A 14,853-nucleotide genomic window follows, 5' to 3' on the forward strand; every position below is an offset into this window, starting at 1 on the left:
GGATTATGTTGATTGATTTTCTATTGTTGAACCATCCTTGCATACCTGGTGTGAATCCCACTTGGTTGTGTGTATATGTATATATATGTTTTTAATATGATGTTGAATTCTATTGGCTAGAATTTTTTTGAGAATTTGCATTTGTATTCATGAGAGATATGGGTCTGTAACTTTCTTTTTTTGTGGTATTTTTGCCTGACTTTGGTATTGAGATTATACTTGCTTCATAGAATGAATTTGGAAATATCCCCTCCATTCTGAAATAGTTTGAGAAGTACTGGTGTAAGAGCTTCTGTGAATGTTTGGTAGAATTTTCTAGTAAAGCCATCTGGGCCAGGGCTTTTCTCTTGCTGGAAGTTTTTTAAATTACCTTTTCAATCTTCTCTCTTATTATGGTTCTGTTCAGATTTTTGACTCTGGCTTGTGTTAGCTTAGGTAGGTAGTATATTTCTAGAATTAGTCCATTTCCACTAGGTTTTCAAATTGGTTGGAGTATAGTTTTTCATAGTACTCTGTTAAGATCCATTTTATGTCAGTTGGGTCTGTTGAAACGCCGCACATCTCATTTCTTATTTGGGTTATTTGCTTCCCCTCCTGTTTTTCTTTTGTCAGTTTTACCAGTGGTTTGTTGATTCTGTTCATCTTTTCAAAGACCCAATTTTTGGTCTTGTTGATACTTTCTGTTGTTTTTCTGTTCTCTTATTTCATTTCTTTCTGCTCTAATCTTTATTATTTCTTTTCTTCTGGTACCTGTGGGCCTCTTTTGCAGTTCTCTTTCTATTTGTTTGAGTTATAGGGCCAACATTTTGATTTTGGCCCATTGTTTTTGATCTGTATGTTTATTGCTATAAATTGACCTCTGAGCACTGCCTTTGTTGTGTCTCAGTGGTTTTGGTATGATGTGTTTTCATTCTCATTTGATTCTAGGAATTTTCTTATTCCCTCTTGGATTTCTTCTGTTACCCAGTTGTTGTTAAGCAAGGTGTTATTCAGTTTCCATGTATTTGATTTTTTTTCTTTGTTTTTCCTGTTATTGATTTCTACTTTTATGGTATTGTGATCAGAGAGAATGCTTTTTATTATTTCTATGTTTTGGATTTTATGAGAGTTGCTTTGTGATGTGATCTGTCCTGGAGAACATTCCATGTGCGTTGGAAAAGAATGTACGCTTTGCTGCTGTTGGGTGGAGTGTTCTGTATATGTCTGTGAAGTCAGGTTGGTTGATTGTGGGCTTTGGATATTGTCTTTTTACTGAGTTTCTTTCTAGATGTTCTGTGCTTTACCGAGAGTGGTGTGTTGAAGTCTCATAGTATTATTGTGGAGCTATCAGTTTCTCTTTTCAGTGCTGTTAGAATTTGTTTTATGTATTTTGGAGCCCTGTCATTGGGTACATGGATATGTATTATGTTTATGTCCTTGTGGTGGATTGTCCTTTTAATCGTTACATAATGTCCTTTCTTTTCTTTTATGGTGAATTTAGTATTAAAGTCTATTTTATCTGAGATTAGTATTGCCACTTCTGATCTTTTTTGGTTGCTGTTTGCTTGATATATTTTTTTCCATCCTTTGATTTTTAATATATTTATGTCTTTTTTGTTTCTGTGTGTCTCTTGTAGATAGCATATTGATGGTCCTTTTTTTTTTTTTAAATCAATTCTGTCACTCTCTTGTTATGGGTGCATTTAAGCCATTTACATTCAGTGTGGTTATTGATAGGAGTGAGTTTATTGCTGTCATTTTGTAGTGCTTTTTTTGGTGATGCTGATGTTTACTTTGTTCCCCTTATCCTTCTGTGCTGAATTCCTTTTGTTTATGGATTCTTTTTTCTTTTGTTTTTGTAGATTTTGTGTTTACTGAGAGCTTATATTTTTCTTCTTTATTTTGATGAGTAGGTGTGCTAACTTTCTTTGTGGTTACCTTGAAGTTTACCCCCTATCTTCTTATGTTTGAACCAGTCTTTTATTACTTGATATTGCCTTGACTTCCTTTCAACTTGAAAGTCTGTACCTACAGTGTTTATTTCTCTTTTATTGTTCTAATGTTGTTGTCATTTACAGATTGACCTCTCTGGTTCCCTGTTGTAAATCTTTTAGTTTTGTTTTATCCTTATCATTACCTAGTTTGGTATCTGGCTGATGCCATCTTGTGTCCTAGATTCAGGTTGTAGTCCAGTGTTGTTGGTTCTCTAATGGACCTGCCTTTAATAATTCTTTTAAGTTTGGTTTGGTTTTTACATATTCCCTTAATTTCAGTTTATCTGGAAATGCCCTAATTTTGCTGGCATATTTGAGTGAGAGTTTTGCAGGATATATTATTCTTGGTTGGCAGGTTTTTTTTACTTCAAGGTTTTATATATGTCATTGTATTGCCTTCTTACCTGTATTGTTTCTGCTGATTAATCAGAGTTTAGTCTTAGTGTTTCCCCTTTGTATGTGACTTTTGCTTTTTATTGGGCTGCTCTCAGAATTCTTTGTCTTTGGTTTTAGCAAATGTGATTATCATATGTCTTGGTGATTCTCTTTTGGGGTCTATCCTGTATGGGGTTTGTTGAGCTTCTTGGATGGTCAGCTTTTCATCTTTCATGATATTAGGGAGGCTTTTTGGCAGCAAATCTTCAGTGATCCTTTCTGTGTTTTCTGTTTTCTCCCTCTGTTCTGGAACTCTGATCATGTGCAAATTTTTGCTTTTGATTTTATCCCATATCATTCTCAGGGTTTCTTTATTTTTCTTAATTCCTTTCTCTGGTTTTTCCTCAAACAAAGTGGTATCCAAGGATTTGTCCTCAATTTCACTGATCCTGTCTTTCATTGTTTCAAATTTGCTCCTAAAACCTTCATTGCACTGTCCATTTCTGAAATCTTTTTATCTCTTGGATTTCTAATTGCTGCTTTTGTATGATTTCTAGTTGTTTATCTTTATATTTTGTTCCTGTATTATTTTCCTGAATTCTTCCATTGCTTTGTCTGTGTTTTACCTGATTTCTTGTACATTTTTCCTTATTTTTGTTTCCATTTCCCTTTATCTGTTGGAGAGCCCTGAATATTAGAGTTTTGAATTCTATATCAGGTAGTTCCAGGGTCTTTTTTTCTACTGCAGTGTCATCTGGGTTTTATTTTGGTCACTTTCTGGGGCTATCCTACCCAATTTTCTAAATAGGTTTTGATATTGTTTGCTGTCTCTGGGATATTCAGGGATTATTTTTTTCATTTATTGATTATAGATTTGTTTGTTTCATCCTGCTTTTTTTCTGTTTTGTATTATTTGGTTATGTTTGGGCAGGCAAGCTGGACGTGTTTTGTTACTTGCTTCTCTGTGTGCGTGATACTTCTCACCACCTTGTCCAGGTGGGCAGAACCAGTCTCTCAGCTATGGTACGGCAGGGCAGGTCCAGTGAGGGGGGAGATATGGGGATAGGTACTTTGTGGCATGAACTGGGGCTTACAGGATGGGGCTGGGGGGTAGTGTAGGGCAGGGTCCAGGAACTGCATCAGTGCTGCTCAGGGGCATGGTGCTGAAAAGAAAAAAAAAAAGCCAAAAGAAAAAAATGAAGGAAAATGCTGGCATGGTAGGATTCAGCATGTGGGGGTGGGGCAGACCCAGTGAAGCCGTGTGTCAGTGGCTCTGTAGTCAAGTGGTGTGGCTTAGCCTGTTGAGAAGCGGCGTGGATGGTGCCTGATGCTAGGTGGATAGGAGAAAGGAAAGGGAAGAGGGGAAAGAGAGAGAAGAAACAAACAGAAAATAAAAGCTACAACAAATAAATAAATATGTTGGTTTAGGAGCTGGCCATTGGGGGCAGGGCAGAATTGGGGTGGTGGTGAACTGACATATCGCTCAAGGGCAGCATGGCATAGACCATCAGGAAAGGGTGGAGGTAGTGCAGGGCCTAGGTGGAAGGGAGAAAGAAAAGAGAGAAGGGGAAAGGTGAAGAAAGATAAAAATATGGTGCTGAGGGAGCCAGCCTGTGGGGGTGGTGCAGACCCAGGGAGGCTGTGTGCCAGAGATTCTCCAGCCAAGCAGTACAGCACAGTCCACAAAGAGGAGTGAGGCGCATGGGACTAGGTGGGTGGGTGAAAGGAAGGAAGGGAGAGACAAGAAACAACAACAAAAAAGAAAACAAGCAAACAAACGATAAATGGTGCTTGAGGGAGGTGATGGCAGTACAAACCCAGGGAGGCTGTGTGCCAGTTAACTGTCCAGCCAAGCCGTGTAGCATGGCCCTTTAAGAAGTGGCAGGGGTGGTGCACAGGGCTAAGTGAGTGGGAGGAAGGGAAGGAGAGAAAAGAAACATAAAAGAAGAAAAAAGAACAGAGCAAACAAACTAAAAATCATGGTGCTGAGTGAGCCAGTTCATGGGGTAGCACAGACCTGGGGAGCCATGTGCCAGTGGGCCCCTAGCTAAGTAGTACAGCAAAGCCAGTCAAGAAGGGGTAGAAATGCCACCCAGGGCCAGGTGGATAGGAGAAAGGAAAGTAAGGAAGGGATAAAGAGAAAGAAACAAAGAAAAAAATATGGCGCCAAAGGAGCCAGTCATCGGGGTGGCCTGGACCTGGGGAAGCCCTTCATCAGTGGCTCTCTAGCTCAGTGGTGCAGTACTGCCCTTTGAGAAGGGGCAGGGGCAGCTCTTGGGGCTAGGTGGGGTGGAGAAAAGAAAGGAAGGAAGGGAGAGAGAGAGAGAGAGAAGAACCTGGAAAAAAAAAAAATGTGGCACTGAGGGAGCCTGCCAGCAGGGGCGGTGCGAACCTGAGGTGATTGTGTGGTAGTGGCTCTTTAGCTGAGCGGTGTGGCACAGCCTGTCAAGAAGGGGAGGGGATGGCATATGGGGCTAGCTGGAAAGGAGAAAGGAAGAAAGGGAGATGGAGAGGAGCAACAGAAAACAATAATAAAACACAAGCAAACGAAAATGGCACTGAAGGGGCAGCTGGTGGGGGCGGGGCGGACCCAGGCAGCAGTGAGCTGGTGTCTCTCTGGCCATGTGACTGTGGCCCATTGGAAAGTGGTGGGGCTGTGTAGAGGGAAGAAGGGTGTGTACGTGGGGGGGAGTTAAGTGGCATCCCTGGTTACTGGGTGTTGTCCCCTGTTGGGAGCTCTGTGAAGTTGCCTCCCCGTACTGCCTGTCCATGGTCCTTGGTGGCTGGGGTCCAACATGGCGAATCCAGGTGACCATGAGCTGGTGTCTTTCCAGCTGAGCAACTGTGGCCCATTGGAAAGCAGTGGAATCCATGTACAGAGAAAAAGGGTGGAGGCTGGGAAAGCATGTATTCCTGGTTACTGGGTATTCTGCCTCTCATTGGGAGCTCTGTGAAGTTGCCTTCCTGTACTCCCTGTCTGCGTTTCTTGGTGGCTGTAGTCCAAGATGGTGAATCCATGCCAAGTTAGCTGGTAGGAGACCTCCACTCCCTGGCTCTCCTTGCTCTCTGTTCTGTCAGTTTCTTCTTCGCTTCAGTGCTTGATTGAGTTCTTTATTCCTTCATTTGATGCTTAGGGTTTTAGGACTGATATTTGTATCTGTTTTATTTAGTTTTTTTGTTTTTGGGTCTTTGCTGCAGAGGGATGGGCATGGTGCTTCTGTCTATCGCACCATGTTGGCGCCACCTCCTGGCTCCATGTGTTTTGAATCTCCTATTAAGTGAATAATTTTGTTTGTCATGTCTTCTCAGTGACTTGGCTCTTTTTACCAATATGAAATGACCGTCTTTATATTTGCAGGTACTCCTTGAGTCTATTTTGTGTGATATTAATTTAGCTATCCCAGCTTTCTCATTGCTTATTTACATTGTGTATCTTTTTCTATCCTTTTACTTTCAATCGAACAGAATATTTATATTTAAAGACTTGAAGCAGCACATTGTTGGGTCTTGGCTTTTTTATTAGTTGGATTTAGGTTTATAATCTTATTATTTGCTTTCTATTTGTTCCAATTTTTTTTTGTTTCCTTGTTTCTTCTTTCCTGCCTTTTTGTGGTTGATCAAATATATTTCTTAGTGTTCTATTTTAAATTATCTGTTGCATTTTTGGAGCCCTGGTAAGGCAGTGGTTAAGAGCTTGGCTGCTAATTAAAAGGTTGGCAGTTTGAATCCACCAGCCACTCCTTGGAAACCATATGGGGCAGTTCTACTCTGTCCTGTAGGGTCGTTACGAGTCAGAATTGACTCGACGGCAACAGGTTTACAGGTTGCATTTTTAGCTATTCCTTTTTGCATTTTTTTTTTCTAGTGGTTGCGCTAGAGAGGTTACAATGAGCATCTTTTAATTTTCATGGTCTACTTAGAGTTAATATTGTACCAACTCATGTAAAATGTAAGAAACTTTACAACAAGCTTTGTGCTGCTCTTGTCATATATATTATACCTACCTACTTTGTAGTTCCTTAATAGTGTTGTAATTTTTGCTTTAAATAATTATGTGCCCTTTTTTTTTTTTTTTTCCTTTTTTGAGGGCACTGGGTATGTCTTTTAAGGAAATTAGAAGGAAAAATTTAGACCTTTATACTTACCTACATATTTGGGATCTTGGGGGTATTTTAAAAGAAAACAAAATACAGTCCGGCATGCAGTAACTTGAGAGCGTTTTATTGACCTTATGGTATTGGCCTAGTCATTGCAGTCTTCTAGCTCAAGCCTGACTTGGTGAAATAAACATTAGCAGTGATTTTATATGCCTCGGTATAAAAATGGTCCTCTGTAGGTTCTTTCACTTCGGTCTCTTTTTAAACACACGATTATCCAATTCAAAAATAAAGGAGTCCTAAGATCTGACATTGTATGTTGAACACCCGAGGTTACCAAAATTTTTCTAATGGGGATGATTATTCATCTGAAGGCTATAGAGCACCGAGACAAGAAAGATGCTGAGGTAGGTATAGTTTGGAAGCTATAGTCATTTTTTTTTTTAAATGTTTGGCTGATCAAGGCTGCGCTGACTGAAGGAATATCATATCCCTGCTTTGAACTCAAAGACAAATTCAAAGCTTTCCTGTCTTTTCTTCTTAACTCATACAATATGTTTAATTACTTGGTCTTCTTATGATTAGAATTAGTCCTTAGTAGGCTCAGGTGTCCTAGATAGTCCTTAACAGCTGGCCAAAGTCAGCCTATATGAAATATTTTCTGAGAGTGATGTTACAGCTGCGGCTTCATGTGAACGTTTGTTTCAGCTGTTGATAAGCAATCTTCTGAGTCACTTAGGGCTATTGAATGTGTCTTTAAATGTTTAGCTTTTTTATATGACTTTTTACTAGAACCCTAAACATTAAGATTAGTAATGACATTAGTGGTACAGCGGTTAAGAGCTACGGCTGCTAATGAAAAGGTTGGCAGTTCAGATCTACCAGCCACTCCTTGGAAACCCTATAGGGCAGTTCTGTTCTGTTCCATAGGGTTGCTATGAGTTGGAATTGACTTGATGGCACTGTTTTTTTTTTTTTTTGGTTTAATGTCTCCTAGAGTACAAAAATTTTATAGTATAATGATAATTGTTGTTTTCTGTTTTGTAGTTGAGAACATGGTAGCTGTTGGAAAAACCATCGTTGAAAGGAATAATTTCACTGACTTCAAAAATGTGAGGTATGTTTACTTTGAGATAGAAATCAGTATTACACATTTGCATTAATTTTTTAATGAAAAATGGAAGCAAAGATGGCAGAGTTCATGGTTTAAATGCAGTTTTCCTAAAAGTGAGAATATAGTTCATTTGGTCTTAACATCTTTTAATAATCTCCACTTACTGTTTGGGCAGACAAGCATATACAACGGGTTGTTGTTGTTGTTGTGTGCCATCAAGTAGATTCCAACTTGTAGCAATCCTATAGAACAGAATAGAACTGCCCCAAAGGGCTTCCTAGGCTGTAATCTTTACAGAAGCAGACTGCCACATCTTTTTCCTGTGGAGGTCTGGTGGGTTTGAACCTTGACCTTCCAGTTAGCAGCCAAGCACTTAACCACTGCACCACCAGGGCTCCTTACACAATGGGTAGTAGGTAAAAATAGTAGTTACATGTCTACCTTGCCTTGTTTAATACATGTATTCCTATAAAATTGTGTGTAAATTGAATTTACTTAGAAAAACTTTTATGTGATTTTAAAATACATTATTATACTTCTAGCATAAAATTAGGAGCCCTGGTGGCGAAGTGGAGCCCTGGTGGTGCAGTGGTTAAGAGCTTGGCTGCTAACCAAAAGGTCAGCATTTCGAATCCACCAGCCACTCACTGGAAACACTATGGGGCAGTTCTACTGTGTCCTATAGGGTCACTCTGAGTCGGAATTGACTTGACAGCAACAGGTTTTGTTTCTTTTTGGTGGCGAAGTGGCTCAGGCTGCTAACCAAAAGGTTGGCAGTTGGAATCCACCAGCTGCTCCTTGGAAGCCTATAGGCCAGTTTTACTGTGTCTTGTAGGGTTGATGTGAGTCAGAATCGACTTGTTGGCACACAACAACAGCATGAAATTAATTTGAAGTCATTGTCTGCTGAGCTGATGATTGCCAGAGTTTGTACAAAAGCACACAATGTTCAATTTATCAACTGTTAATTAATCTGAGCAATGTTCTTTTTAAAAGATAATCTGACTTTGCTTTGTCAGTACAGGGTAGTGGAGATTACTTCTAGCATACAGTCAGAGGATCTGAATTCTAATACCGCCTGTGCTACTTGTTGTACTGGCTGTGTGACTTTAGACAAGCCGTTAAACTCTCCAGAATAATACCTACCCTGTCTACTTGTAGGCTCAAATGAGATGATATGTGCAGAAATCCTCTGAAAACTGTTAAGCACAATCCAATTATTGATAATGACAAGGAACAGATGGTATTGGAGACACTTTGGCCAGAAGCAGCACAGGTGTTCTCGCTCCACTCAGCATATGTGGACTTGTAAAACTGTGTATTAATTGAATTTTAAGTTTTTAAATCATGTTTTAATTTTTTAAAAAACTGTTTAAAGGAATTCTCTTTTAAATGCTTTGTAAAGAAAATATAACTCATCTAATTTATTTTAAGTATTAAATAAGAAACTTACGTGATGATGAAGTTTTTTTATGATTATATAATTAATCTCACTACTGAACTATTGTTGGTTGGTAAGGAAATGCCTGGCCAACTTTATTAGAGATAGGAAGAAAGAGCGCCATCTACTGGCTATGTCTTGGAGTAAATTACTTGAGAGTTCAGTAATTTTTTAAAAGATTCATTGTAGAATCATAGAAGAATCAAAGCTTTATATGTTAAGAACTGAAGTGATAAGACAGAGTAGCAATTCAGACTTCATAAATGCTGTACTGAGGCATACTATGCTGTTAAGGCCTTCTTCGATACTTGAAGAGTTTTATGTTAATGTGAACATAACATGAAATGAAGAGGGAATTGTGAATACTCTGGTATACAAAGAAAAATAGTACTATTTTGGATGTCTTTAATGTGTTTCAACCTGAAAAACAGATTTAAACTATTGTAGAACAGATACATCAATTGTCACCAACCTTTCTGTTTTAGGATGGGTTTCCATATGCCACCATTCTGTTCCATTTCCCACTTACACCTTCATGTTCTAGCACCGGTGAATCAGCTTGGCTTCATATCAAAATTGATTTATAGAGCCAATTCCTACTGGTTTATAACAGTAAGTGTTATTGTTGTATCAACAGCATACAAATATATTTAAAATACTTGTCCTTTTTGTTGTAGTTTTTACTTGGCAACAGGAGGTACTTAGAGCTTTCATAGAATTGGTCAACTGTTTTAGCATATTACTTGCATATGTCCAAAATGATATTTTTAGTTTAGGGATTTTCCAGGTCATCAGATAGGTGGGAAGAGGTGCTGTGGCTAAGTTTCACTATTGCAAACGGGATATGATATAGAAGCCCTAGACTTTGGAGTCATATCTAGATTTAAATTCTGGTTCCAGTATTTAACTGAGGGACCAGGTCCAAGTTACTTAACCTTTTTAAGGCTCAAGTTCTTTATTTCCTGCAGATAGATAATGGTACGTACCTCATAGGGTAAATGAAGGGAATGATGAGGTAATTCATATGTATAACACAATACAGAACCTGGCACACAGTAAGTGCTGAATAAATATTACCTTCTGCCTTCATCATAATAGCCATCAACATCATCAGTGCAGAAGCTGACTTTTTATGACTTATGTTAAACACCATAAAAAAGGGCTATAGTAGCAGCACCAACTGCCAGATCTGAGATTGAAGCTCTGTGCCTTAAAAGATTGCAGAGTTTTGCTTTGCTGAGGCAAAAGTGAAATGGAATTCAGCTGTTTAGAGACCTGTGGTTCTGACAGTCAAGCCTTAGTTATTAAATGACTCTGGTCCTCATAGAGCTTCTTGGACAGTAATTTACCAGGCTTTTATTTTACATCTCCATGATGATGAGGTGACTTATAGTTGCTATATCTCAGTAACCATCAAATAATACTTAGTTACCGTTAGTTAATGCATGGTATTATTCTAGTATAGTATAGAAGTTAAAAAGCATCTGATTTTCTGATTTCTAGAAATGTTATATTTCATACATATTGTCCCTCTTTTTAACCTGGTTATCCAGATGATTTTAACCAAAAAATGTATATTTAAAATATATGTGTACACATACACACATACATTTGAAATAAAAAAGTGGGACATTCTGTAGAACAGCTGGTGTAGTCTCTTTAAAAAGTGCAATATTTTCTACAAGATCCATGCTTTTGTAATAAAAAAGTAATCAAAATACATTTCTGTAATGTTTTTAACTGTATTTTCTCATACAAAAGGCTAACTTATTTTTTAATTGGAAAAAAAATGAAAAAAATTGTAAGATTTGCCAATGGTTCATCCTAGGAATCTGAACTCTTCTTAAATCTGGAACTTTGTCAGTATATGTTATGAGACTTTGAAGAAATTGATGTTTATGAGACTTTGAAGAAATTAAGATATTGGCGTTTATTCTAAAATCTTCTATATAATCTTCCAGATTCCATGATTGAGAAAAGCTTTCTGAATTGATACAATGAAGATTTTAGTTTACTTTTTAAAACTTTAGTATTATATGTATTTTCCTTTTGAAATTTTTTAGTGAATATGCAAAATGAATAGGTAAAAATCTGCCTGGTTATATACAATATAGACTTCGCTATAGTTTATAAACTGTTATAGTTGCTATTTTTTTGGCAGAATGTTTTTAGGAACAAAATGTGTAGTATCCAGCTCTTACTATGTGGCTTATTATAATGGGAATGCCAGTAGAATTATTTGATACAGGTTATCATATATAGCATTAATTTATTTTTCCCTTTTAAATTACAGGCTGATTATTTGATTGAAAAACTAAGGACATGAAAATGTCAACAGTGGAAGATTTCCCTAATCTTGGCTTAACATAAACTAATATTTTGGTCTCCTTGAGGTCAAATTGCAGTTTTTAGGTTTGTTGGGTTTTATGAGAGGCTCTTACTGAGTAGCCTTAAGTTCTTTCTGAATGAGTGTGTTTCTCGAGATCAGTGATATAATTTACACGAATACTTTGTCATTGACCTTTTTGTTTCTAGTGATTACTTACCTAGGCTATAAGATATTAAAGGTAAAATACCACTAAAACAAATTCCGTTGATAAAGAAGGGCTCTGTATTAAAGATTCAAATTTTTCATTTCTCAGTAGATAATCAAATTGTAATAGCAATATTTATTTATGTGTATTCACTATGAAGAATAAACTAGAAAGTACTTTATTGGAACCTTTATTACTATGAAGGAGAAAAAGAACTACTTACTGACAATTCTATGGATTACATGTAAATTTTCAAAATACAGAATACCATAATACACAGCCAATTTGTGATTTTGTTGGTGGAAAGAATTGTGTATGTGTCACTTCTCACCTAAATTTCAGATGTTAGTTTTCACTTCCTGAAGCCTTGTATCTTTGTCATATATTGGTCCTGAAAGCTGAGAACATAATTTCTAATGGTGAATTTTCAAAAAAAATTAATTTGGCTATCCAACAGAATTCACTGTAATGGAATCTTTACCTTTAAGAACATAAATGAGGAAGAAACATAAAATGGTTATAATTTATTAAAACTGGCTGAAACTATTGCTTTATGGCTTGTTTTTTATATCAAAGGGAAATTAGAATAAAAAGTGGTGAGACAGCTTTTATCATAAAAAAGGTCTGATTTGAAAGTGGAGATAAGCTTAGATGAGAAAATTTATTTTAGTAACTATAATAATATTGATATATCATTTCATAAAATTTTAAGGCATACTTCTTATGAATTGTCTTTTGGTGCTGAACCATTTTAATACTTCTGTGTAATCTACAGTAACAAGGGTGAATGTGAAGAGTAGGTGCTCAAAGCTAATCCTGCGTTTGCTAGTGTACATGAACATAAACAAACATAAAAATTCATGTATTGATGTTGGAAATAGGCTGTGATTACTAGTTTCCCTTCTCACTTTTTTGGGAGGGGGGCATTATTTTAAAAACATTGTTTTAAGTAATGAAATACGTATTGCAATATTTCGTTAAAACATCTGGAGTCAATATTGTTTAGTTCATTCAGCAAACATTTGTTGAATATTTAACATGTACCAGACCCTGTGCTCAGGGAATATAGAAATGAGAAAAACAGTCTGCCTTCAATTGCTAACTCTGGGGTCAGACAAAATTAGTGAATAGAATTTAGTGTGCTAAGTGCTATAATGGTTTTATGGCCACAGAAGAGGCTGTGGAGGGGGAAACAGTTCTGAGAGCAAGTGGCAGGGGAACTAAGTATTGAAGACTCAACGTTAGGCAGGCAGACAGTGGCAGTGTAGGCCAAGATCTCCACATGTACTTTTCTTAAATTCTTTTGACAATGGAACTGAATGTCAAAATTTCATTTTAATCACTAGAGGCAGGTGGGAAAGGGGATTTGGAAGTAGGTGTTATGGGCTCTCAGAATTGCATTGCGATTTTTCAGCACTGCTTTGTGAAGTAGCTTGTGGAGGACCTATTTAGGTTGACAATTACACGTTTCCATATATCAGTTAAAATCTGACCAGCTCCAGGAATTTCAACGTGTACAACCTTGCTTTCCAATGTGAACTTGCAATGATATAATTGACAATAGTGTGTGAGGTATTCAAGGTATTTAAAGCCTCATGGTTCTCTTCAAAAATGTGATGATCCCATTGATTTAATTTATATCCCCACTCATATAAATTTTTCTTCTTTATTGTAAAACCCTTGGAAACTCACATTTTTAGTCGATTCTCTGTTTTTGCTTGTAAAGATTAATTATCAAATTACAATTAAAATTCATTTAGCCTTTTCAGTAGTATCTGGTAACTTCCTAGCTATGTAATGACTAGCTAGGGAGTGGCTAATAACCTTTCTTAAAAATGCACATAGTAGTATTGAGAGCATTATTTGTGCATGTTATGATACTATTTGTAATTGCAGAATTATAAAATTATCAATAATAAGCTATTTCAAACTGTGCTTACTTAGCTAGGAGAAAGCTAAATAAAAATGGAAAAATACTGCATCAAATTTGCCTCTTGGGTTTTTTTTTTAATAGTACTACAAACAGAATTTCAAATGACAGTTTTTAATAAATTGGCTAATTGTAATATGTGATTCACTGTCAGAGGTGTTGAAATATCTTCTTTTTTAATGTAAAGATTCCAAGGTCAAGAGCACAATCTATATTGTTGTAACACTCATACACTTCTAGATTTTGATGTCAAAAGATCACCTGCAAAAGTTGATGCCCACAATTTCATTAAGTGTGAGGTCACTGAAATGAAGCTGATACCTGTTAATTCATCTGTTCATCAATTAGTTTCTATTCTAGTAATATAAATACAAAACATCAGATCTCAAATTCATTAAATCAAATCAGATCCTCATTGTATGATTATTTAAAACCACATAGGTAGAGATGGATCCACAGTCAACAATTATGCATAAATTAAACTTATCCCTAAGCCAAATAAGCTTCCAAGTAAGTGTATTATATTTTCTGATATAAAACAGGCACCTCAAGCTTAAAATGTCCCACCTCCCCTTCCCAGCCTGCCCCTCTCACAGTCTTTTCCCATCATTAATGGCAACTGCCATCTCTTAGTTGCTCAGATCAAAAATCTTGGAGTCTTCGACTTGTCTCATACTCCATATCTAATACATTAGTAAACGCTGTTGGCAATATCTTCAAAATATATTCAGAATTTGACCTCTTTTCAACACTCCTACTGCTGTCACCTTGGCCAAATCATCATCTTTTGTCTAGATTTTTGGAATAACCTCCTCACTGATCTCCCTGCCTTTGACCTTGCCCACTCTACAGTCTGTTCTCAACACATCACCCAGAGTGATCCTATTCAAAGATAAGGCAGATCATGTCACTCCTCTGCTCAAAACTTTCCATTGATTTCCCTTCTTGTTCATCAAAAGCAAAGCTCTCAAAGTTGTTTTCAAAGCCCTACATGATCAGCCCTGCCCACTTAACTCTCTCACCTCATTTCCTATTATCTCTCTTGCTTGTTGCTGCAGTCACACTGTTCTTGCCATTCCACAAACATACCAGGCTTGGGTCCTGCCGTTACACTTGTAGTTCCCGCTATGCTTATCAAAAAATCATGCATATCCTAATTTTTTATACAATTAAACATATAACTATCCTGTAACTCAGCAATTCTACTGCAAAGCAAGAGAACTGAAAATACATATCTACAAAAAAGATGCATACAAGAATGTCATAGCAACTTCATTCATACTAGGCCACAACTGGAAATAGAACCATCAGCAGGAAAATGGATGAGTGAACTGCAGTATTTTCACATGCTGCAGTACTATTCAGCCACAAAAATGGAACATTTATTCA

At 37.0% G+C, this 14,853-nt stretch overlaps 1 protein-coding gene across 1 annotated transcript in view; it reads left to right on the forward strand.

Annotated features, from left to right (window-relative positions):
• HINT3 (histidine triad nucleotide binding protein 3) overlaps positions 1-13,512 on the forward strand; it is a 33,707-nt gene extending 20,195 nt beyond the window's left edge. Inside the window, exons 3-5 of the mRNA XM_049900471.1 lie at positions 7,493-7,562; positions 9,486-9,612; positions 11,294-13,512. Of these exons, the coding sequence (XP_049756428.1) occupies positions 7,493-7,562; positions 9,486-9,612; positions 11,294-11,326 (230 nt within the window). The 3' untranslated portion in view covers positions 11,327-13,512. The remainder of the gene's footprint in view (positions 1-7,492; positions 7,563-9,485; positions 9,613-11,293) is intronic.
• Positions 13,513-14,853: the final 1,341 nt, after the last annotated feature.

This window comes from Elephas maximus, chromosome 1 (genome assembly GCF_024166365.1).
Source record: "Elephas maximus indicus isolate mEleMax1 chromosome 1, mEleMax1 primary haplotype, whole genome shotgun sequence".
In the NCBI taxonomy this organism is placed as follows: domain Eukaryota; kingdom Metazoa; phylum Chordata; class Mammalia; order Proboscidea; family Elephantidae; genus Elephas; species Elephas maximus.